The sequence below is a fragment of the Dermacentor silvarum genome, chromosome 3, assembly GCF_013339745.2.
Source record: "Dermacentor silvarum isolate Dsil-2018 chromosome 3, BIME_Dsil_1.4, whole genome shotgun sequence".
NCBI lineage: Eukaryota > Metazoa > Arthropoda > Arachnida > Ixodida > Ixodidae > Dermacentor > Dermacentor silvarum.
In genome coordinates, this window is record NC_051156.1 from 183278733 (window position 1) to 183302578 (window position 23846).

Sequence of the window (23846 nt, forward strand, 5' to 3'; positions counted from 1 at the left end):
CGGGCAGCCAGGTCCCCCCTTCTTCGTATAATGGGAACGTGACGTCTGCCCTCAGGAAGCCCAACGCCAGCCGCCACTGGGCTCGGGGAGTCCCACCCGAAAATAGACGCCGGCTGCTCTTGCGGTAAAAAGAGAAGCCGCGCAGCAGCAGCCCCACCGACTGCGTTGCCCGTGGTCTTGTGAGGCCGGGGGTGCATGACTCGCTTGCGCCTCCTCCTGTTCTTTGTTTGGGTGGTTATTTGTTTGTGCGGCTCTGTGCCACTGTACAGTGCTTGCCTCCACCTTCGTCGACCAAGCCTCCGGTGTAACCACCTTCGCCACCACTGCTGGCGCGGTGTCCTTGCTCGCTGCAGCACTATAGGGAGCCGCTGGTGTGACGATGTACGGAGCACTTCTTCTCGGCCAGTTGTGTTCTTTATTTCGAGCCTATACGCGCGCCGTGAACGACTGCAAGGTGCGCGAAAAAGAGCCACTGCCCTCGCATTTGCCGCCGATCGGTCCCCGAAACTCAGGTCACCGACCAAGCGCTCCATACGACTCTTTGACGCGCGGCCGGTGGACTTTCTAAAGCGACATGACTTGGCCGTAAAGCCTAGTTTTCTTTCTTAGTCGGGCACGTGCTTTTTCTCGAGGTCACCAGCGACAACTTCGTAAAGATTGCGTAAATTGGCTGTGTTAAAGCGTAGCTTAGGAAGAAAGAAAATTTTGAAAACAATTTAGATTGAGTTGATTGAGATATAAAAGAATCGAAATAGGTCCTCCACATATGTGGTATATGAAAAGCAGTGTGTTTGCATATTCTAGAAGAGAACCAAACATTTGCGTTGTCATATTACGTGGAAGCAATAGACGCATATAGCTTGAGATATTGTTAGCCTTTTGATCTCACCGCAAACAAAGCGGAAAGCACAACTTTAACTTTACACATTTCTTTTTCAACACACACATCCGCTTTACATGGAAGTAGGAGGCACGAGGATTAACTGCATGTAGCCATAATTATCCTCGTTATTCACGTAGCTGGTTTTGCCTTACGGTCTGTTAATGGTTCTGTGGTGCTGCGATCTTACGAAGTAAGTAGAAATCAGCGCGTGGAGGACTTAAGTCGTCGACATTAGCATGGGGTAACTTTCTTTTTTAGTACGCGAGAACATATTTCTTTGCTTCCCCATATCGACTTCGCTGAACTTGGGTTTATAGCCGCGAAGCGGGTGCTAGCGCCCCACAGGTGGTGTCCTAACGCTCTCTAACGCGCCCACATTGTATGGATCGGATAAACTACATTGCTTATCGACGCACCGATATGATGCCCATAATGATGTTGATGATGCTGTCATGATGATAACAATGTAACGATGGTGAGGCCTCAGATAATGCCTATTATTATGATGATTCCCATGCTGATGGTGATGCTTTATGCTTATGATGATGAGATCAACCATGAACGTCAGACGCCCCCGCATTAATTAACATCGACAGTTCATTGATAGATGAGTTCTATATTTTCTTTTTCTTTATTTCGTTGGTTCATTTCTTATGCTCTTTACAAATGGTTGCACAGGATGACTGGCCCAGGCAGGATCTAGATGGGCGGGTTAGTGGGGCAGTGGAACGCTCGCTTTTTGTTTAAGTCAAGGCGCTAAGAAAAGGTCTTATTCAACGCGGCGGGCGGGCCGCTCCTTCCCAAAAAACAAGCAGCTCCACCAAAAACAAGCAATAAATCGCGCGAGTATGCTTGTTGGCCACTTCTTCCTTTCTACTCGCACTTTCTCTCCAAAGCCAGAAATACATGTTATAGCACATTTTGATAAACACGACCATGTTACTTCCGACGTCCTTGAACAAAGCAGTCGAAATCAATATCGCTGTAAAAGTGGCTCGGCACGCTCGGACATGCACCCCGTGAACCACAGCCAAGTTTAGAAGAGCTACAGTGGTTGCTGTTGAACGGGCTTTCACTGCTGGATAGCGAATCGAAGGGATGAACAGCTGCCGTTTGATGGGCTTTGCTAGCCGCCCTGAACAAGTACAGAGGTCAGTGTGATGTGGCGTTTCCTGAGGTCTAATTTATCTTCAGGTGCAGATTGAATAATCTGAACGAGGTCCGAGAAGGACAATCCACAAGTATACCCGATTTGCTGCTCGTTTCCATCTTCAGTGGCCTTTAGTTTAGGTTACGCATTCGTGGACATTCTCTAGCCCATTGTCGCAGGCAAACCAGTCAATGGCGGCTGTAATCTTCCGCAACGAAACAGAAAATATCATTTCCATACAAAACCAGAGAGCCATTACGAAGGAGTAAGAACGCTAGGAGACGTAACAAAGGGCCCAGAGATGTGGAGTGACCTGGTCCCATGTATACAACGGACTGCAACGCGGTCGCTGTGGGAGATGCATTCGCAATGTAATAGCGATACCAGAAGGGTAGTTTACACACGCGACTATTATGACCAGTCATATTTCACGAGGTCTAGGATTTGTTTGCATGTCGCGGTGGATGCATTCCAATTGGAAGAGAATGCGAAACGCGGCTGTTGAATATTATGACCAGTTATGACGGCGGCTGTTGAATATTATGGCCAGTTATTATGACCTATTATGACCAGTCATATTTCACGAGGTCTAGGATTTGTTTGCATGTCGCGGTGGATGCATTCCAATTGGAAGAGAATGCTAAACGCGGCTGTTGAATACGGCTTATGGGCTGTCGCTATGGGTCGCCACAAATCTTCGTTGCCAGTCGGATATGTGTAAGGTGCCAAAATGGAATACACTTATAGTAAGCGCGGCTTCGCCACGACGTGACAGGAGAACCGAATGCCAGTTGCCCGTCACACCGAATCTGTAATGAAAGTAGCAGCCCTCCCCTTTTTTGTACCAAACGCAGTGCTTGAGCCCTTATTACTATTACTATTACTATTATTATTATTTGAATATAATGCATGAGTTATAAGTTATAACAATTGCCAAATAAGCCTTACCATATGAAATACTTCAACAGTGAAAATATTTTGCGAAGCCCTGAAAACGTGTGTGTGTGTGTGTGTGTGTGTGTGCGTGCGTGTGTGATTTGATAGCAATGCTACAAAAAAGAGAGAGATAGAGAGAGAGAGATGACTATACCTGCTCTACTGTGCTGTTCGTCCGTGTATCCACGAATGCACTGCTTTCAGAACAATAAAAAAAATCAATTCAAGTGCTCTAATTGGCGCAGGAACGTTGCCTGGTTTTTCTAGTAATTTTCGAGAGAGCAGGGCTAGTGTGGGTATTCTCCGCGTTCTTTTATATGGCTACGGCGACGCCAGCTCATGCGCAGCGGCAAACGTACCAATACTTTGCGGCACCCAGCTCTGCGTGTTGGTACCCACCACTATCGCCTCTCATGCACCTCCGTAGCTCCTGCGGAGAAGCGTTAATTGACATTGTCATCTCATTTTGCCGACAAGCTATTTCAGCGTAAAAGAGAACTCGACCAAAGGTGGCTTTCACCTTCGGTTACGCAAAACAACAAATTTTGGTACTATACAATGTTATTACGCCGCATCAGAAACGACGGAAGTTTACGAACGATTATTGTACATCAGCGAGAAAAACTAGGCAAGTGTACTCTTTCGCTGCTAAGCACGAGGTTGCGGAATCAAATCCCGGCCTCGGCGGCCGCATTACGCTGGAGGCGAAATAGCAAAAACGCCCATGTCCCGTGCATTGGGGCCACGTTAAAGATCCCCTGGTGGTCAAAATTAATCTGGAGTCCCCCACTACGGCGTGACTCATAATCAAATTGTGGTTGTGGCAAGGAAATCTCCAGAATTCATTTCTTTACTCGTAATCCTTGTCTCCGTGTACAGTTTTGTCAAGACATGGGGCGCTATAACTAAAGCTTTTCCATGTATGTTTCTATTCCATCTCTGCCATTAGCCCTTCACGAATGGTCTAACATTTCCGGGCCATTTAACCTGTCTGTCACGCGACGTCCCAAAAACCACGAAAAATCTCCATCTGGTACGACGTGTGCACACTGATTATGCCCATGATTAGACAAAAAAAGTTATTTTCAACTCTGCACCTTTTTCTCCATTAGCCCGCCAATATTGGTCAAAATGTTTTCGGGCTGCGCCAACTTCGCATGTCCGTCACACGACGTCACAAAAACGGGAAAACTCACCACGTAAAAGTGACACGTACGAACTAAAGAAGCAATACTATGGCTGGAGACTGACCCCTTCCGAAAGGAGTAGAAGATGGCTGCCTGCCGAAAGCTCTGGCACTGGCTACTCGGAGCTGCCGGCAAGAATGACAGCTCCGAGTATAATACTTGGGTATAATAAAAAAAATCTGTGGCAGTATAACGTTGTCGAGTCCTTTGGGCGCATATACAACATCATTCTGCAAACTCTTCTTTATTGAGGACTTATTTAGCGCAGTTTTACCTGCTTTTTAATCGCGATTTTCAACCAGTCACTGCAAGCTAAGCAAGGGGAAGCGGACCAATCGCAAGCACCGGTACCAGCCTCTTCATCCGGTTATCTGCTTTCGCTGCTCGCCTCTTGTCAGCCAGTTAGGTAAGAAAGATCTGCGAAGGTAGGCAATGCTATCCGCTTTTGAAACAAACAGAAGTGACCTGAGTAGAGCGTTTCATGGAGTTGTACAAACGACGCTGCAGGTCACCGCCCCATGCTTGCGTCGGTGGCTGCGCAAATTTAACGTGAGGAGATTGGCAATAAAATCAGAATGGAAGAGTTGCACGTTATGCAGCCCCTGTTGCCTCGGCGAAAACCTCGAAGCCATGGCGGCCGTCCGTGAACCATAGACGTGACGAGCTACGGGCGGCAGCATACCTCTACGTATACGCCTGTGACGCACTGCCGGCCCATTGACACGGTTTCGAAGCGTCTTTATTTTTTCACGCCCGGGACGACGTCAAAGGCGCAGACAGCTGTCGCGGGCGACTTGGCAGGCAACCCGCGGGCTTCTTAGAGCTATACAAAGCCCAGTGCCGCACCCCGATTTTCCAGTTGGGCGTGTAATTCTAACTAAACAAAAATCATAAGGGGAGGCAGGAGCAGAGCGAGAAGGTTCAACGACTCGGGGTGATTAATGTCTTGGTTGGCCGGTGCCCGGGGCATGCATTCCTGTGTTGCCATTTTCCTAAGTACTTCGGTAACAGCAGGGCAAGCGTCTTGTATTTAGCAAACAGTTCGCTACGATGCCGCTAAAGGGTTAGACGGGCACGAAAGCTTGAAGGAATCCTGGAATGAGAGCGTTTTGCTAGGAGCAAACGTTAATATTTCTCATAGTTTAGGTTTTAAGTGTTTCCCACCCTTCAGGTTTCCCTTAGCTTTACGGAGTGTTGAACCGCAGCTATTTTCGAGGGTCCTTCATATTCGCAATATGTGTGTTGCTTTGTGACAGGTGACGCCTCTTGCTGCCTCCTCTGGTACTACGGAGCCAGACAGCACGCAGCAGTATATATGACGGCAACATTATTATGCCGCAGAAGGGCATAAGGCAGGGCGAAGAAGGAATTTCGAAAGTGCGCTGCGGTGGATTGTAGCTCCTGGAAGAAAATTGCACTGTCTTGTGCATTTTGAAAGGAAGCACGGAATAACTGATAAACCAGAGATTGCTCCTAAAACCTTGTTTCAGATGGTGACGATTGAATATGCGCGAAGCAGTTGACGCATTCAACAGTGTGAGGATTTTCGAGCGTATTCTTTTTGTCCCACGTGAAGGTAGTGTCATGTTGGCCACTCGTATGCAGGACTGGTACTCTTTGTCATATAGCGAGCTACTGTACGTGAAAATACATCCGTATTCACGCAAAAGAAGTTTCTCATTGGTGAAGCCAATGTAGTCAAAGTTTATGGGGGAAGGGGATGGTAAGTGTGCGGTGAGTTTATGTGTAACCTTAATTGGCAATGACTGAGGCATCAGCCAATGTACTGGCATTGTACTGATTTCAGAATTGGCCCATGCACCTTGGAGCGATGTCCGGGATAGCTGCATCCACGAGTGGCGGTTTCGAGCCGTTGAGTTGAGGGGGCGCTAGGTGTCTGCGCTGAGCTCTTATTTCGTGCGTATAGAGAAGTTGACAGAAGCAGTGAAAGAGAAACAAAGCAGCGCACTTGGACTTGCTTTCCTATTGGCATAGTCAGTTGTGCCGTTGCACTGTCATTCTATGCATGGAAGCGAATGTATGACGTCGTATGCACATTTGCAACACTGCTTACAGTTGCACAGCATTTTACAGTAAGGTGCACTGCTAAAGAAACACCAAAGTAGTATTCCGGGGTTGATTACAACTTCGGTTTTGCATTAAGGCATAAGCAGTAATTTTTCTTTTTACATGTGAGGACTATTTAACGCGTTACATCAAGTACGTTTTTCTCCCTGTGAAGTCGGTTTGAATAATAATTAGGTGTGTCCTTTAGGAATGAACCTTGCTATATAGTATACTTGTATGGAGTAATATATGTATTTGCAGGAAATTTGCAGGAGCAAGTTGGAATCAGCTAGCGCAAGACATGGGTAATTGGAGATCGCAGGGAGAGGCCTTCGTCCTGCAGGGGACATAAATACAAGCTGATGATGATGGTGATGATGATGATGGTGATGTATTTGCATAGCATATCGCTGCTCCTACGAAACAAGTCATTCAAGAGTAGCCTAAAGAAGGCATAATTTTGTTTACTTTGCTGCACAACAATTTATGCACTGCGGCAGAAGCAACAGCTTCGCCTTAACTATAATCAGAAGCGCGGCCGCAGAAATACAAGGATACGGTGACACGTGTTGCTTAGCGCCAGAGGCTCGTCGGCTGATTGTCGAGCACAATACGGAGTGCCTGAGCCCTTACAGTCAACTCCACTGACGGTCCGACAGCACATACCGTCCGCTTTCCACTGCGGGGCTCCTCTTTCGCTCTACCTGCCTTGTTACTCGAGATGCCAGTTCACTTAATACACGACAAACGCCATTGGGCTAAATTAGGCACTTGTTGAATCGTGCCCTTTGGCCGCGTTCCCCCAAAGTGGGCTGACGTGGTCTGTATCAGCGTACTCGTAAGCGCCTCAGCTGCTCGAATGCGTCGGCCGTCAAGGCCAGCGACGGAGAACGGCACTAAAACGACAAGGAACTCCGCGCCTGCGGGGTCACTAGAGATCTTACGTGCTGATGACAAGTTAGGAGAGAGATAGACCGGAAGGTTAGAGTGGGGAAGGGAAGCAAGGGGGGGGGGATGAGGAAGGTTCCGCACCGTTACCTTGCTCGAAATACTCCGCGCGCTCAACACAGATCGCCCTTGGCGACTCGACGCACGTTTCCGCAGTCTCTCTCTCTCTCTCTGGGGATGCGAGGGAGGGGTGGAAGGCCGCAATTTATAGCGGTGCGGAGCTGTTGACAAAGCAAAGACGGTTAAGCGCCGTGCTTACGCGAGTTGCATCCGCGAAAAAAAAAAGTAAACAGAAAAGGCACAGCAAATGACGACATGTTACACCGTTTGCTTTCACTATGTGTGTATCTCACAACAAAGCACACAGAGGCACACTCGTACACGCACACACACGGTGACGGCCGGTGATTACCGCCCGTTACCACATGACGACAACAACAATGATGGCGATTCAATAGTGACGATGACGGCTGACGATGACAGCCAACGATAGAATGAGGATGACGGCACGATGTTTGACAGTCAAGGACCCAGGATGCAGACAGACGGATGCCTCGGTGCAGACAGACCTTTTCTTTCGGGATACTTTTGCTGAAGAACATGATTATGATATCTAATTTCAATGTCATCAAATATGGCTGAAGCACACTGTGAAGTATCCTGACAACGTTCGCTGTGAATAAACAAAAAAAAAAAAACACGTACACACAGGAAAACACTTAGAAAACTACACACCTTGGACAGCGAATAGCATATTCTCGCCGTTGGCTTGTTCTTGAAATTCCCAGAAGTCATCACTGAAATCGGGGGCGACGGCGGCGAGATATTCGCGCGTCCTGGCACACCATCTAATGACTCTGGGGTGACTATGGGGTTTGTTCGATGTGTAATGATGATTAATGCGATCAGGTCTGCCGCCTTTATCGGAGCTTAGCGTTTACTTTGCTGACGCGCTGTAGATCATTTGTATTGACTGAAGTAAAGGGCTCCTGTAGTACACAAATCTTAGGCATACGCTACGAGGCTATTGTTTCTGGTACCTCAGGCACCCGTAAATCAACATAAGGTATGTGTAGGTAAATTGTACTTAAGTAAATCTACGTAATCTACGTAAGGTATAAGTAAAATCCACAGGTTCTTCCGCCAGTTGCTGCTTGCTGCAGCTGGCGGATCTTCTTTGTCACCAAAGATCAGGAGGCACTTCTTTTTTCTACAATAAATATATTTACAAAAGTCACAGGCCTGTCCGGCACACGCAGCACAGTCACAGCGTAAGCTGGAGGACTGGCTGCATAGGAGCTCCATTTTCGGCAGCACGCATTAGAGGGCCTTCGCGGCGAAGTATCTTCGCATCATTTTCACGAGAACGATCTGAACTGTCCACCCGGCATCGACGGCGAGATGCGGTTTGTGCTGCTCTCTGCACAGCGGTCTGCTGAGCCCGACGCTGCCTACTTGCAGCTGCGCGTGTAGCGCTACGATGAGCTTCTTCAGCAGCAATTTATACCTTGCGAGGAGGCGCCATCCGCGCTATGCGGCGCACATGTCACACCCATTGACCCGTGACACCCGCCGGGGTGGCTCAGTCAGCTAAGGCGTTGCGCTGCTGAGCTCGAGGTCGCGGGATCGAATCCCGGCCACGGCGGCCGCATGTCGATGGAGGCGAAATGCGAAAACGCCCGTGTGCTTGCGTTGTAGTGCACATTAAAGAACCCCAGATGGTCAAAATTTATGCGGAGCCGTCCACTACGGCGTGCCTCATAATCAGAACTGGTTTTGGCACGTAAAACCCCAGAAAGAAAAGAAGACCCGTGACACGATACGAGGCTGTTGTTGTTTTTGATAATGATGAGTTATTGGCATATCCTTTGAAATTGGGCGGTGACAAATAGTCACCTAGCCTGCTTCAGTTAACCAGGTCCAGCTACATGCAGCATGCAACTGCGACTTGCAACTGCTACATGTCGGGACACCTGGTGGAATAGAACGCAACTGCAACGCAAAGTTTGCGCGTATCGATGCTACGTGACGCGCATGTCACGATACGAAGCTAACGATGATCATTTATTGACATACCCTCTGTAACGGGACGGTGACAGAGTGTCACCTAGCCTGCTTGATTTAATCAGGTATGCTATACATGTTTTTAAATGCGAAGCATTTCTTGGCGAACATTTGCTACTTTGACAGTATCTATCTATCTATCTATCTATCTATCTATCTATCTATCTATCTATCTATCTATCTATCTATCTATCTATCTATCTATCTATCTATCTATCTATCTATCTATCTATCTATCTATCTATCTATCTATCTATCTATCTATCTATCTATCTATCTATCTACCCGTCGACGTCGTTGTGCTCTCATGGTCGTTTCGTTAACTTGGTATGTACCAAAATTGGCATACTATGACAAGAGTATATGACGAACATAAATGATATGTCATGACATGCGTGTCATGTAGGTCATGAAACAGCCGCCGACGTCTTGGTGCTCTCATGGTCGTTTTGGTTAACTTCTCCCTGCGATCTTCAATTACACCTGTCTTGCGCTAGCTGATTCCAATTTCCACCTGCAAATTTCCCGATTTCATCGCCCCACCTAGTTTTCTGCCGTCCTCGACTGCACTTCCCTACTCTTGGCACCCATTCTGTAACTCTTATGGTTCACCGGTATCACAAATTTCATTGCAGCGCAAAGGCTAGAGTGCAAAGCCAAATGAACCTCTACATCGTAAAAGAAAATTTATATGAACCTTTAGGACTGCGACACAACCACAATATAAACAGACTTTAAACGATACGGGCGCCGTGTGCTCACATTTAAACAAGTAGCAGCTAGCAGACGACGCAACGCGCCATCCTCATTCAGCCAGTGTCCGCCAGGTGGCGACTCCGCTTACTCTCACGGCCAACAAATGCATGGCATGACATATATCATACATATACCTAAATGTATGCGAAGCCTCACGGCCATGCCGATGGTGACGACGACGGCGAAAATTCGCTTGGATTGTCCATATAATTGATATCGCAATTGACTTTTTTACGTAACGTTAGGAGACACGAAGACGAGGGTGCGGATTAGAGAGCAAGCTGTTGTAGCCGATATTATAGTTGACAGAGTTACAGAATGGGTGCCAAGAGAAGGGAAGCGCAGTTGAGGACAGCAGAGAAGTAGGTGGCGTGAAGAAATTGGAAAATTTGCAGGTGTAAGATGGCATCATCATCATCAGCCTATATTTATGTCCACTGCATGCAGGATGAAGGCCTATGGTTGTGATATCCAATTACCCCTGTCTTGCGCTAGTTAATTCCAACTTGCGCCTGCAAATTTCCTAACTTTATCAACCCACCTAGTTTTCTGCCGTCCTCGACTGCGCTTCCCTTCTCTTGGTATCCATTCTGTAACTGTAATGGTGACGACGACGGCGAAAATTCGCTTGGATTGTCCATATAATTGCGATATTATATGGACAATTCAGTTGATAGTGAGTGGTGTTGTCGTTGTTTTCTTTTCTGTCATCTTCGTGCAAAATTATGCTGGCCGATTCCAAACTGGTGCAAGACAGGGGTAATTGGAGATCTCCAGGAGAGGCCTTCGTCCTCCAGTGGACATGAATAGGCTGGTGATGATGAACGCTAACTGCTCTTTTACAGATTAATCTTCCTTATTATCACATATGTTTTTTTTGTACTTTCCCGCTCAGCTTTTAGGCTTCTTACTACTACCTGATTCTGGGCATATTCCCCGCAGTGTGTGTTTGGGACATTTTCTTTAGTAATCATCATCATCATCATTAACAACGCGCGTGCATCGAACGCCACAGTTTCGCCGTCGCCGCGTTCCACGCCTACGCGTGTTCGGTTGTTTTGACCAAAATTCGCTCTGGACGTCTAAATATTACATGGCCATGCTTTCAACAATTATGCTCGCGTACGTACTCGCATTTCTATTTCATTTCCCTCTAATCAAGACTGGACACGTTTGAGATTGCTGCGCATCTCTGTTTCATAGTCGTCAATATACCAATGGAACGGTAAGGACAGTTACGTCGCCCCGACTGCCAAACAGGTAACCTTCACAGCATCCTCTTAATCTAAAATTTCATTATCTATCTCAAGATGCCCGCGCGTTTTCTTTGCTTCTGTTTATCATGAGTTCGGGCTTTACGAAATCCTACTCGCGTGCCAGAAGGCTGTCTCATGAACATACTTATCATGTTGGTATTATCAAAGCAGATTGTTAGTTTTGCTGTAAAGCCATCAGATTACATGGCATCAGTGTCACAGATAAAAAAAATTATATTGCCAATTCTCATGAAGTAATATTCGCGTAGTAGTAAAGAAACGTTGCATGTTGACAAATATACACGTCTGACGTTTTACATCATGCGAAGAGAATTTAAAGTGGGCCCAAAATTTCGAGTTTTCGGGTTCTTATGTTTTCAGAGGAGGCACCCGTGCGTAGTTTTCTTGATCAGATTTTTCTAAAGAATACACAGGGAGACGTAATTTAGCGTGAGTTCTTCGAACTTTACTGGTGCCTGTTTATATTGTGTATGGATAGAGAGCTAAGCTGTACCGAGCGTTGGTGTCGCCTCCCAAGTAAAGAATTAGCCAAGTAACGTTTACTTAGAAAATGCGCCGTATGACCAACCTTCAAGCAGTGACCTGTCACGTCTGACGCAGGTGCACGAGAAGGGGCTACCGTTCAGGCGCTGGGAAAATGACGGCACAAATTTTACGTAGATCGTCCACGACCACGACCACCCTTCAAGGTTAGTGTGCGCAGAGGCACATTTAGGCGTCTCAGAGACGAGTTCTTTCAAGCCGAAAAGTGGCCAGTTGAAAGATGGTGGATATGCAAAAGGTTTCCAACGTCATCTCTCAACTGTACTCACCAACTACGCCTTGAAAGGGTATTTTATCTCTCCCAATAGCTTGGCTAAACGTCTTTGCTTAAAAAATCCCGAAGAACTAAAAGTGTACATACGTGTGCGCGAGCACGCACGCACTTAAGTTCGCCACTGAGGACAAATTAACAAGCCAAGAGATAAACGGAAATAATGAATTGTTCTTTGCTTTAGGGTTTTCGCGTTTCAACCTATCCTGTCTGCTAAGATAGCTTTCGTTGGCGCCGTACGCTGGACGCTTTCATGTTCAATCGCTGCATAGGAAGGTGGCAGTCACCCGTCGGGCTTTGCACACCGGGTCGTGGTGAAAGGGTGGAGAGAGCCAGGGCCGACCTGAACATGCACGGCTACCACGTCCCGTTCACCAAGTACGAAGTGAAGGACACCAACATCGGCCGTGAGTGACTCGATGTCCTGCTCGATCTGAATACTTGCGCACACATGTTTATTACTCGGATTGTACATCTGTGCGTCAACTACCTATCTTGGGTGAGGAGGCCTGCTCGACCATGAGGAACGCCGTCACTTTTCACCAGTCATACCAGCTTCGAAACTCTGGATCTGAAGGTGAATGAGGAAGGAGAGGTATGTTAAGTGCGTGTTGTCCCACGATGTAACACAGTAGGTCAGGTGACTGTTGATCACGGCGTAGTAAAGCGATTTCGGAATACGTTGCTGGAAACAGTGAATTGTTCAAGTGAGTAGACGGATGCCATAAGCAATCATCTTATAGTAACTCATTTTACGTGAGAACAGTATTTTAGTTGAGGGTCTAGTTCAGCACCAAGGAATGTAACAGAATTAGAAGGGGGAATGACGCAGTTTTATGACTACCATGCACCAAGAGCTAAAAAATATGCAAATGCCACGTAGCTGGACAGAACCAAGGCAATGTTATTTGCCATCGCTTGGAGATACTTAGATTACTTTTTTGCCTTCCGCCTCATTTCATAGTTAGTGCTAATTAATTGATCAACTTCTCACATATTATAATAGATGAAAAGTGTCAATTCGATAATTGTAGAGCAACATAAAAAAAAAAAGACCCCGCGGTCCCATGGCTATCAAACTTGGGTAGTTAAAATCCAGCGCTAACGCAGCTCCACTAACGTGAAACCTGGGGAAGTGCGAAGCGGTGATGCGCCAGCGTTGCCGCTCGACGCGTGTCTGCAGCTCGGCGTCCATGGCACAAAGGAAGTTCCGGAGCGCGCCAACTGCTTATGAAGCCCTGTTCCTTCTCTCTTGCTACATGGCGCGCGCTGATCGGGTGCTGGAGTAGCACTGAAGTGAGAAGGAATCGAGCGCTTAGGGGGTGGTGGCGTGTTGCTCTTGCGCTGCGCTGGTACCAGACTGGCATTTGGGCCACGATTTTCACAAGTTTCTGTTAATTCATGCGCTTATTGCTTGATTATTCCTACCTTTTAAATGATTCTAAATTATGCTAGCCTATTTTGAACCGATTTTGATCAATTCTGCACTTGTTTTGACCCTGTCTTTGCGCGTGACCAGGACGACATGAGATCACGTTACACGCCGACAGCCCGGGTCCCTAAAGTTCTTCGCACTTAAAACTCTGTTGCTCAATACGTGCGACATAAGCGTTTTTCTGAGCGTAAAAGAAGCCCGCCAATGCACGCGAAGTGCCTCGAGCGGCCAGTCGCGCGGCAATATCTTCGGCGTTATTTTTATAAGAGAGAGCGCACGTAGATCCGCAAATACTTTCAATTACGTGTCATGCTATCTCCCGTTCAATGTGGTTGTAGTTATCATCGTTATAATAAAATTTTTCAAGACAACGACATCGCCTAAATTCAGGTTTCCACTTATATAGGCCTGTTTGCTCCGCTTTTCTGTGTGCACAGTCTTTCTGTTTTATTGTCGTTTTTAGTTCTTAGGAAAATGTTTTGAGAGGTATTGTAGGTATGGATATGCGCATGCCATCTTCAATCACTTTCGTAAACAAGTTAACCAGTTCATCAACATCAGCTGTCCCACGTACATGGCTGAAGCTTTGCAGTTATGTTTAAGCACATCTGGACATTGCAAAAAATGGGAACGCAGAATTTAAGAAAAAAAAAAAAGCGCTCGGTTGCACTTTCCTTCTCGCTGAATTCGCATCAGTGAACGTTTAACAGCTTCCAGGAGGTGCTTAGAAAAGCGCCCGTTTTCTAGCATGACGCTTTCTACCTTACATTTTTGCCTAAAGGTGAAGACGCGATTTTGAAGCCGAGCTTCAGCATGGTCTTGGCAGATCCGCTTGTCGGTAAATTCAAACAAGAGGCCTACGTGGAGCTTTGAAAATGACCGAAGGCATGTCGTCTCCAGGTTTTCAGAGGGACGTCGATAAGACAGGCACAGAAAGAAGCAGCGATCCACACGTCTGGCTGTCCATGCTCATACTAAAGCCGTTCCTGTCCACCATCCTCTGTGAGAGGATGTGTATAGCAGGAGTCGTTGCGATTTATGCAGGGATGAAAAATGCAAACAATTCCCCAGCGCTACGTGCGCGTACCCATCTTATCCGTGCGTATCCGCGTGCTGGTACGAAGCCTACAGTTCCGCACGCGCGGTTGCTGGGGCTCCCATCACCACAGCTGAGTCAGTTTTGAAGTTCACATAACACTAGGGAAGCAATGTAAGCAAACAGCTGAACGCGAACGTTCGCTTTCAGGGACACGGATGCCTCCCGGACGCGTTCTTACTCACTCGACACGGTGCATTCGCCACTCTTCCAATTCTTCTTGGGTGAGGACACGTCTGGGGGTACATTTTATTGCGATAGCAATTATATGGACACTTCAACCGGATTTCTGCCGTCGGCGTCGTCGTCGCCGTCGCCGTCAGGTTCCCTATAGATAAAATTTGCACCGCGCGCCGTATGCCCGAGCGGAAGCGTGCGGGGGCGCGCGCTATCACGGAGAGCGAACGCACTCAATCTCCCACGCGCAAGCAAGGAAGCGGGAAGCCAGCGCCGGAGGGAGCTGGGGGGGGGGGGGGGGGGGGGGGGCACTTCTACTCTGCCAGCAACCGCGCTCGTCGCTCGCTCGCACCGTCGCTTATCTCCACACGGCTCTGACCTTTAATGCGCCGTGCATTCGCCGCTCAGTTTCCGTTGAAGCGATAGACCGCACGTACCTTCGCCCGCTGCTTGCTGCCAGCGTTTTGACAGTCGTTGGCTGCAGTCATTCAGTGTGATCTATTCATGTTTGTTTGTGCGCGCTCACACCACGCTTGTTCATTCAGTTAGTAATAGTCGGGCCACATTTTCCAACGCACGCTACACATGCAATGCTGCCCGGATCGGCAGTGCAGCGCTACAGGTGTGTCCCTTCGCACGCGCTGCGCACGGGAAGCGCTTCTCATCAACACCACCGTTTCACACGCGCCTTCTCGTGGTCATCGAGTCTCTCTTCATGTCGGTCTACTTACGGCGCAGCACACCTGCTTACTTAATCAGCTCATGTTTACTACAATTCATATTGCTACCAAAGCCGCTCACCTCACTTCGTATGGCATTGCTGTGTTGCTATCGCATTCATTGCTTCGCCCTTAGGGCGAAACTGTGACATTTTTTTATAGAACCTAATTAAAGCAAATTTCAAACGCTTACAATACTTGTGTTTTAAATATATAAACGACAAAGGACCGACAAAGCGAATGGCAAGGCGAACGGCGAAGCGTCTAGGAAGCTATTCGCTTTGCTAAAGGAATGGTGTGCTTGAAGGTGTATTATGTATTTATTGCAGTGACGATATTTATGTAGCGCTTGTTGTATTGCGGAATTCTGTAGAACACAAGGTATCGCACCAGCACACCAGTAATGGCAGTATTGTGGCCATATAAGCCGGTTCATTATGCGTGTGTTGTCTTTAGGTGTGCGGCGTGGAAGGCAACCTCAGTCTCCCGCGACAGGAGCCCTGCTCGCAGCCGGCAGAGCGGGAGAGGGCAATACCGGCAGTGGTGGGAGAGGTGTCGCCGGCGCTCTAGCATTGCTCTCTCTCTCTAATAAAACAAACAAACAAACAAACAAACAAACAAACAAACAAACAAACAACAAACAAACAACAAACAAACAAACAAACAAACAAACAAACAAACAAACAAACAAACAAACAAACAAACAAACAAACAAACAAACAAACAAACAAACAACAAAAAACTCAGGCGGTACCTAAAGAATCTAGTCGCTTTAAAATTAAGGATTTCTAATTATTTTGTTTTACGCGCCCTCGAATTTGTGTTTGTTTTTGTTGCAGCTCATTACTGTGTGCGGTGGTGCACGCTTTACAGGTGAAATGTCGTAGGGGGGGTTCCGGAGGAAATTCCGCTAATGTCGAATCAATTGCAGCGATAGTTAAACTTTTACGAATAGGATGTAGCCGGACTCTGTGCAGGAATATTGACATTGGAGTGTGCGTTATACTAGCGACGCATAGGTGAACGCGGGTAGAGCCTCAGATGAACTTTTATAGCCTGCTGTGCACGAACTTGCACGCGCCGGTTCCTCATGCTGAGACAAGGGAGACAACGTGATTACGAGGACTAAACGGGTGGATTCGTGTCTGTATAGCCCGTCGTTTGTTCTCACTGTTCATTCTCTTACTCATGCTGTTTAGCGGAGAAGCACATCTCCCTCTGGTAGGGAAGCGATAATGAAGACCTCGAGTGATGACGGACAGTTCTATGTAAGAAATGCTCGTGAATGCGACCTCACAATTCGAATTGGACGCTGTGATTTTTGGAACATATGCGATTCACGTACACGCACACTAGCCTCGGTGAAACTGAAGGGCTCATTCTTTTTTTTTTCTTTTATTCTTGGCGCGCGTTTCACTGTGCTTCGCAGTAAGGGTCCGACCTCTAGGAGCTATCCAGCCTCGCGTAACGGGATCAGGTCTGCCGGGCAGATTTCTGCTGCACAATCTGCACTTCCACGTCGGTCTCGACGACACCTGTGGCTCTGAACATACCATCGACGGCGAAAAGTTTGCTATGGAGGTAGGGATGTACGTTTGTGCGGAGGCATTCTATGCTCTAGGGGTAATTGTACTGTGACATTTCTTTTTATTCAAATACTAACCTTCGAAAAGTAGAAACTACGAATATACACTCAAATGCTAGATACTAATAGGCTTTATGAAATTTAAAGAAGAGAGAGAAATAGTTCGAGCGAATGTAACAAGAGAGAGAGAGAGTTATTTCATTTGAATTGACAATGGTTAGTTCATCTGAGCACCTTGCGAAGAGCAATAGATTAAAGCTCGCAAAGGCTCGAGGGTGGTTAAGGACGTGTACTTGAAGCTGCCGGTAGACAATATTTGTGGAGTAATTACCTGAACAGACCGGCTCTAATAAGCGTAGTAATTTCTTACGCGGGGCTATAATAGAAAATATGAACATATCGAACGCTGATTCTTCGAATAGAATGTTTCTCCATTTGTGCCTAATTTGTGCTCCCATTTGTACTTAATTTGTACGCCATTTTTACAGCATTTGTGGCGAGTACGTTGCACGTTCTGACACACGACTTTGGTTTCTTTGCTTTTCGTTCTTTCTTTTTCAGGCCCACTTTGTCCACTACAGCGACCGGTTCAGAAGCTTCAAAAGAGCCGCGACGGAGAGGGACGGCTTGGTCGTGATTTCAGTCCTCTTCAAGGTGGGCGCGTTTACACAATGCCCATTGGGGTCTGTAAGACGTCCATATATATATATATATATATATATATATATATATTACATGGAAGCGTTACCGAACGGGAGCTTTGCTTTATCGAGTTTTTATAACTGACTAACAGCGTCGGAATTGGCTATATACTGGTGGTTAGAGGGCACTTTACTGTGAGAAATTTTGATCACGGATTTCCGGGATAAACGAAGTAATCGCCGAGTTGCAGCGATTAAACGGCAGCAAATCGCGCTGCGTTTTCTCAGCACCTAATATCTTCATCCAGCCCACCATGGACCTGGTCGCCAGCGACATCCGCTTGCCACTAGCAGGGAGCACACTTCCTTTCTGTCGACGACGCGTAATTGGGGCTTCCATGAGCAGCAAATATACTTAACACGGCCCCGACTGTCAATTGATTGAGGGCGTAATTCTGTGCAGCGCTATTCGCTTCCATCCCGAGGCGGATGAATGAGCGATAATTGCATGCATACGCAACGCTTGCCACGACTATTATTATTTTATTGATATTCATCTAAATAGTGATGGTCGAGCACTTTTCTCTGGAACGATAGAGAATGCCTCACTGGCAGAAATCGCTTGACATAAAACGTCCCTCTGTGCCTGATTCTCGCCTCGAGGACGGTCCACGACTCCAAGGCGAGGAAGCTTTTCTTGACCTTTTAAGAGGCTACGCAAAAAAAAAAAAAAAAACGCTGCCTAACTAAGCAGCCGTAACCTCGACCGGTTAACGGAAACCGGTACTGGCGCCGGAGAAACCGCTTGGTCATTTTATTTTGCAGACTCCCCGCGATACGAATCGCCGCAACACTTCGGCAGGCATTATCACAAAGGTGTTTTTAGAGCGGTAGCTCTACTACTGCAGGTACAAACCCAGAAAACGCCTGGTTCCGTAAACCTGACCTTCAAGCTCAACCAAGGTCAAAGTGGGACTTATCCTGCCACTACCGGCGGCTGCTGCGTACGCCACGTGGGCGCCCATATCTTGAAAGCGATCTGCGATGTGGACAAAGTGCGTGTTCACACGGGCCTTATCTTCAAAGCGATCTGCGTTGTGTGCAAAGAGTGCCGAGGGCTGGTAGCTTCATATGCTCTATGCTTTCGACGCTTAGTTCGCGTTGAAGCGAGACGCAGCATGAAGATCAATTCGCTCGCTGCTGCTGCCGTGCCGAGCAGCGTCTGTGTGTTGTCTTGTGGTGCACTTGTAGATGCGGTAGTTGCTGACGGCGCCGAGAAACGTCTGCGTCCTTTCCCAAAGCAAGCAAAACCATGCTATCGCTAGACAAACTGGGTTTTACAGCCTTCGTCCACGGCCAATTTTTAAAAGTTTCCAAGACTTTTTACGGATCTCTTTGAAGTACACGTTTGCTCATTTTGAACGCAGCTGTCCGACGATAAAAGCCCGGAGTCCCTGCAAGCCATTATATCCGCGATGGAGTCACCCGAAAGGAGAAAGGTACGACTAAATATTTGCAGTGCTATAACCCTCAACACTTTCAGTACTATAAAATTATGCTTTTCCGGCATCCTCGAAAATGACTGTTTGGGCTTGTTACTAGCGCTCTTTCTTGCGTATTCTGTCGTCGTTATTATGTACTTGCACTAAAAGAAAAAAGAAATTCTAATTTCTTGGAATGGCTCAGCGAAGGTTGCAGGTTCGATTGCGGCCGTGACGGCCTCGTTTTCATGGGGGCGGAATGCAAAACTGCTCGTGTACCGTGCGTGGGGTGCACGTTAAAAAAACTACAGTAGATAAAATTAATCCAGAGTCTTGCACTGATGCGGCCCATGTGCCATTTACTGTGCGATTGCGGGACGTCAAGCCCCACAATTTGGTTAACCTAGCTATATATGGTTGATGAGATAGCAATAAGATGATTAACAGGGCAAATATACGTCTTAAATTTGTTTTTTGTTGTTGATTCGAATCACCCTGGAGTTTTTTGAGTTAACGTTCTTGTATGCAGATTTTGTGAGCGCAAAGCCTTGTTCTAAATGCCATTTCACGACAGGTGTTGCGACTAATCAGCGATCTTGTTTCATCTATCTGTTGTTTCGTCTGGACCACACGGGCGATTAGGGAGACTTGGGACGTATGAAGGCTTACCAAAAGCAATAACGAAGCTTACGTGCTAGTACTATAACGCACTTTAGCTGGTACAAAATAAGCGCCCTGCAACTTGTAAAGGCGCGACATCTAACAGAGAAGAAATGAAGGAATACCGGAAAGTTCTGCATAAGAGAAGCCAGGTGGCGGCACTTGTCCATTGGCTGCCCCCAGGAGACACGTTCACCGTGAATTCTGTAGAAGAGTAGTTCACTCTTCACCTTTTACTGTTGAAGCGTTTTGCCACTTTATAGAAACTTCTGCCTGTCAAGGTTAATTACACAACCAAGGTTACATAGCGGAATTTCTTGCCCTGTGGGAACTGCCGGTAATGATAAACATGTTCTGGGCACTCATATTTGTGTTCTAGCAGTAAGAGGGAAGGTAATGTACAACGTGGCGTTTGTTATCGGACATCTGAAATTGCAGTTATGGAACTGCTGTAGCAAATTTGCTCAAATAGGGAATTTTGGCATAACCTCAGGGACGCTTATTCACGGGACTTTGCAGCTTCGACACGCTGTTTAAGATAAAATAATTTGAAAAGTAATTTTCTTCCGCGCGAATTTACGAGTGTAGTTTTTCACTAAGTAGCCAAAGAAGAAATCATTGTGGGCTGTACAGAAAATGAATGAATGTTTATTTATTTCCGTGAGCTTTGACCAAACAAGAGGGGAATTGCAGGTGAAAAGCTACGATACTATATTCTCAGGTTGTCTCTATCTTCGCTGAAAATGTGGCACAGCAGTTATATGCGTGGTCAGGCGCGATACCAAGCATTGAGTCCAGTAATAGAAGCAAGCAGAGAAAAAGCCCTAGAGGTTTCTTGTAACAAAAACAGATCTAAACACCAAAAGCTTGAACAGTATACATTGGTGGCCCTTTTTCTACATTTGCTTATGCAGTATGGTTCGCTTTAGAAACTGTAAATTCTGTTTCGCACAGTTCGTTCATTTTCAGAAAATTGTGCATTCTTCTGCACATTTTCACAGAAGTGCAGGTGCTTTCCTGTTTGATTATTTAAACTTCTGCGCGAGCGTCTGTATTAGGAAGATGAAGTTTTTCAGCACCGAGAGGTGCTCACCGCCTTGATGCTCGGTCATTGCGTACTTTTCGGCCCACTTGTCGGCGCAGGAGGCTCCGCTAATTTTGAGCCAGATGCTTCCCGGCGTTCCTCCGACGTCGTACTTTCTCTACCCCGGATCCTTGACGACGCCTCCGTGGTCCGAGAACGTCACCTGGGTGGTGTGCACGCAAACCTTGGAGGTCACGCCAGCCTCAGTATGCTCTCTCTTGTATTCTCAAACGCGCGTCAGCTCAATGCAATTTCTATCTATCTATCTATCTATCTATCTATCTATCTATCTATCTATCTATCTATCTATCTATCTATCTATCTATCTATCTATCTATCTATCTATCTATCTATCTATCTATCTATCTATCTATCTATCTATCTATCTATCTATCTATCTATCTATCTATCTATCTATCTATCTATCTATCTATCTATCTATCTATCTATCTATCTATCTATCTATCTATCTATCTATCTATCTATCTATGTATGTATGTATGTATGTATGTATGTATGGTATGTATGTATGTATGTATGTATGTATGTATTATGTATGTATGTATGTATGATGTATGTATGTATGTATGTATGTATGTATGTATGTATGTATGTATGTCTGTCCATCCGTCCTGTCTTGCCTTGTCTTGCCTTGCCATGCCTTGCCTTGCATTGTCTTGCGTGCCTGCCTGCCTGCCTGTGCTGACCAGTGCAAAAAGAAAAGATAGCTTTGAGGCACTAGTATGGGATCAGTCTTTAACACAAGTTCACTAATCATCGTTTGAAAAAAATGCGCATGTGGCCTCTCAACAACTTCTGAGCGTGGTTACAAACTATCTAATAAGAAAGAATGGTTGATGTATGTCCAAAAACGTCAAATAAATGGTTGCCGCAAAAAGATTAGTTGTGAAAAAAAAAAAAAAAAAAAAACTACCGAAGGATTTGTAGGCCATAGAAACATGTGAAAGGGTCTGTTGCAAGGAAACATCAAAACTTCAAGGGTAACAGATAAAATTGCTACATGACTAGAGCGTAAAAAAAAAAGACACCGTACAAGCAAAAATCACAGGTTGTCACGTACGTTTACGCCATGTAACCGAAAGGAAATTTTCAATTACCCATTTTGTTTCTGCGTTCCTTCGAAAGCTTTTGACGTTGTCTCACTTCTGATAGTTTGTGATAGTTTGTTTAGCGGACGGAGAACAGTAACCAGACTATCGTTCGGTTGTTGCGAAATATTTGGTTAACGAATATTCGAAATTGCCAAATGGTCCTTTTTCGAATACGAATACGAATAGTTATCGAGTAGTATTCGATTCGCATTTGAAACTTCGACTTCGAATATAATTTTTTCCACCACGACCACACCACTCTGTGTGGTCTATGTGGTTCGCCTAGCAATAAGCTTCGCGTAAAAAAAAAAAAAAAGGACAAATGAATGCATTGAAACATATCCTTCATGCAGGGGTACCTGCAAGCGTGACCTTGTTTTAGAGGGAAATGACACGTACATTTCCTTCTCGTCCTTCTAGCTTATCCAGCGCTCTTGTCCTAGAATCCGACAACCGCTCCTATTTGCCTCTAAGGTGGCGTATTAATCACCGCTTGATCGTTCAACGGGCTTGAATAAAGTTTCTGACGATTCCCGGGATAAATATTTGTTACGAGCTGCTTTCGCTAACTGTTCGAATACAGTGGAGCGGAAATGTATCTCACTGATCTTGCCACCCGCATTTCCTAGGAGCGTTATGGAAAACCATTGTTGATTTAGGTCGAGGAACAACGATGTCTCGCACGGTGTATTCGAAAAAGAGCTTCAAGTGGAGCCGCGTATATGCGTATGAGATTTGAGCCTGTTATATGGTACCTTTTTTGCATATAATTATTCCTTATCGCGCATAACTTGCTCGTCGTTAAGCCAGAACCGCAACGGTAAACTGCAACCGCAGAAACGCGCATTTTGTGCACAAAACTATACCGCCACAGCGTTGCCATGGTTTAGTGACTTGTCGCGTTGTTAATGTCGTGTTGCAGTGTTGACCGCGACGCCTCCTCGTTGAACAAAACATGCCTCTGTTAAGTGGAAATGCCGGAGATCTCATCGCGAATGTGTGTAACCAAAAAGGCTAGAGCGCAGAATAGCGCGAAAGTTTGCGGTTGAACGCTTTATTGAATTTGCGAACACCTGGTTGGGCTTCGGTTATCGTTCGCACGTTTCACTTTCGCCGGATACGCCTGTTCTGGCGCAGAAGTGCAAGCACCCGTGTCACGTGCCTCCAATTTGTTCTTCGCGCAGCTTGCAAGGTTCCGCAAGAATGCTGCCGTGCGCTGCAAGGGCAACATCCGGCCAATACAACCGCTGGGCGGGCGGCAAGTGATTCTGTGCACCTGATCTGATAGCGCGCGGCGTACGCAAATCGTGCTCGCATTCCGTTCATATTTAAAATTAAAACTCACTTATAGCGAAATAGTCAACCTCTTCCTGTTTCTCTTTCGGGAGCGGCACGCCGTCTTTCTGCGATTGGTAACCGACATCGGCAACAAATGAAGAGAGAAGGCCTTCCTTTGGGCGAGTAGCCTTCTTGGAGTAAATTCGGCAGAGCTTCCTTTTCTTCCGTATCAAAAATTGTCCTGCATATCTGCGCAAATGTATATCAAATTGCGGCGCTTAGGAAGAGAATGATCATGGCTTCTTTATAAGCCCTCATGCGCAATCACTCTCATGCGCAGGCAAAAGTGCCGTCTGATGGTGAAGCGTAGGAAAAAAGAACATATACTTCAGATGTCAAATCGGAGACTGATATAATAATTCCATAATTCAAATAACAGTGTACTTATGAAACCCGTGATTCGAACCCAGGACCTCGCAGTCGTAAGCGCCAATGC

General features: G+C 46.4%; 1 protein-coding gene across 1 annotated transcript; it reads left to right on the forward strand.

The window, feature by feature from the left end:
- Positions 1–11883: 11883 nt before the first annotated feature.
- Positions 11884–23352, forward strand: LOC125944410 (carbonic anhydrase 1-like). The gene is made up of 8 exons (XM_049664865.1): positions 11884–11957; positions 12355–12489; positions 16939–17090; positions 17656–17748; positions 19163–19277; positions 19746–19750; positions 21020–21166; positions 23257–23352. The coding sequence occupies exons 1-8, from the start codon at positions 11906–11908 to the stop codon at positions 23350–23352; spliced, it is 795 nt and encodes a 264-aa protein (XP_049520822.1). The 5' UTR covers positions 11884–11905.
- Positions 23353–23846: the final 494 nt, after the last annotated feature.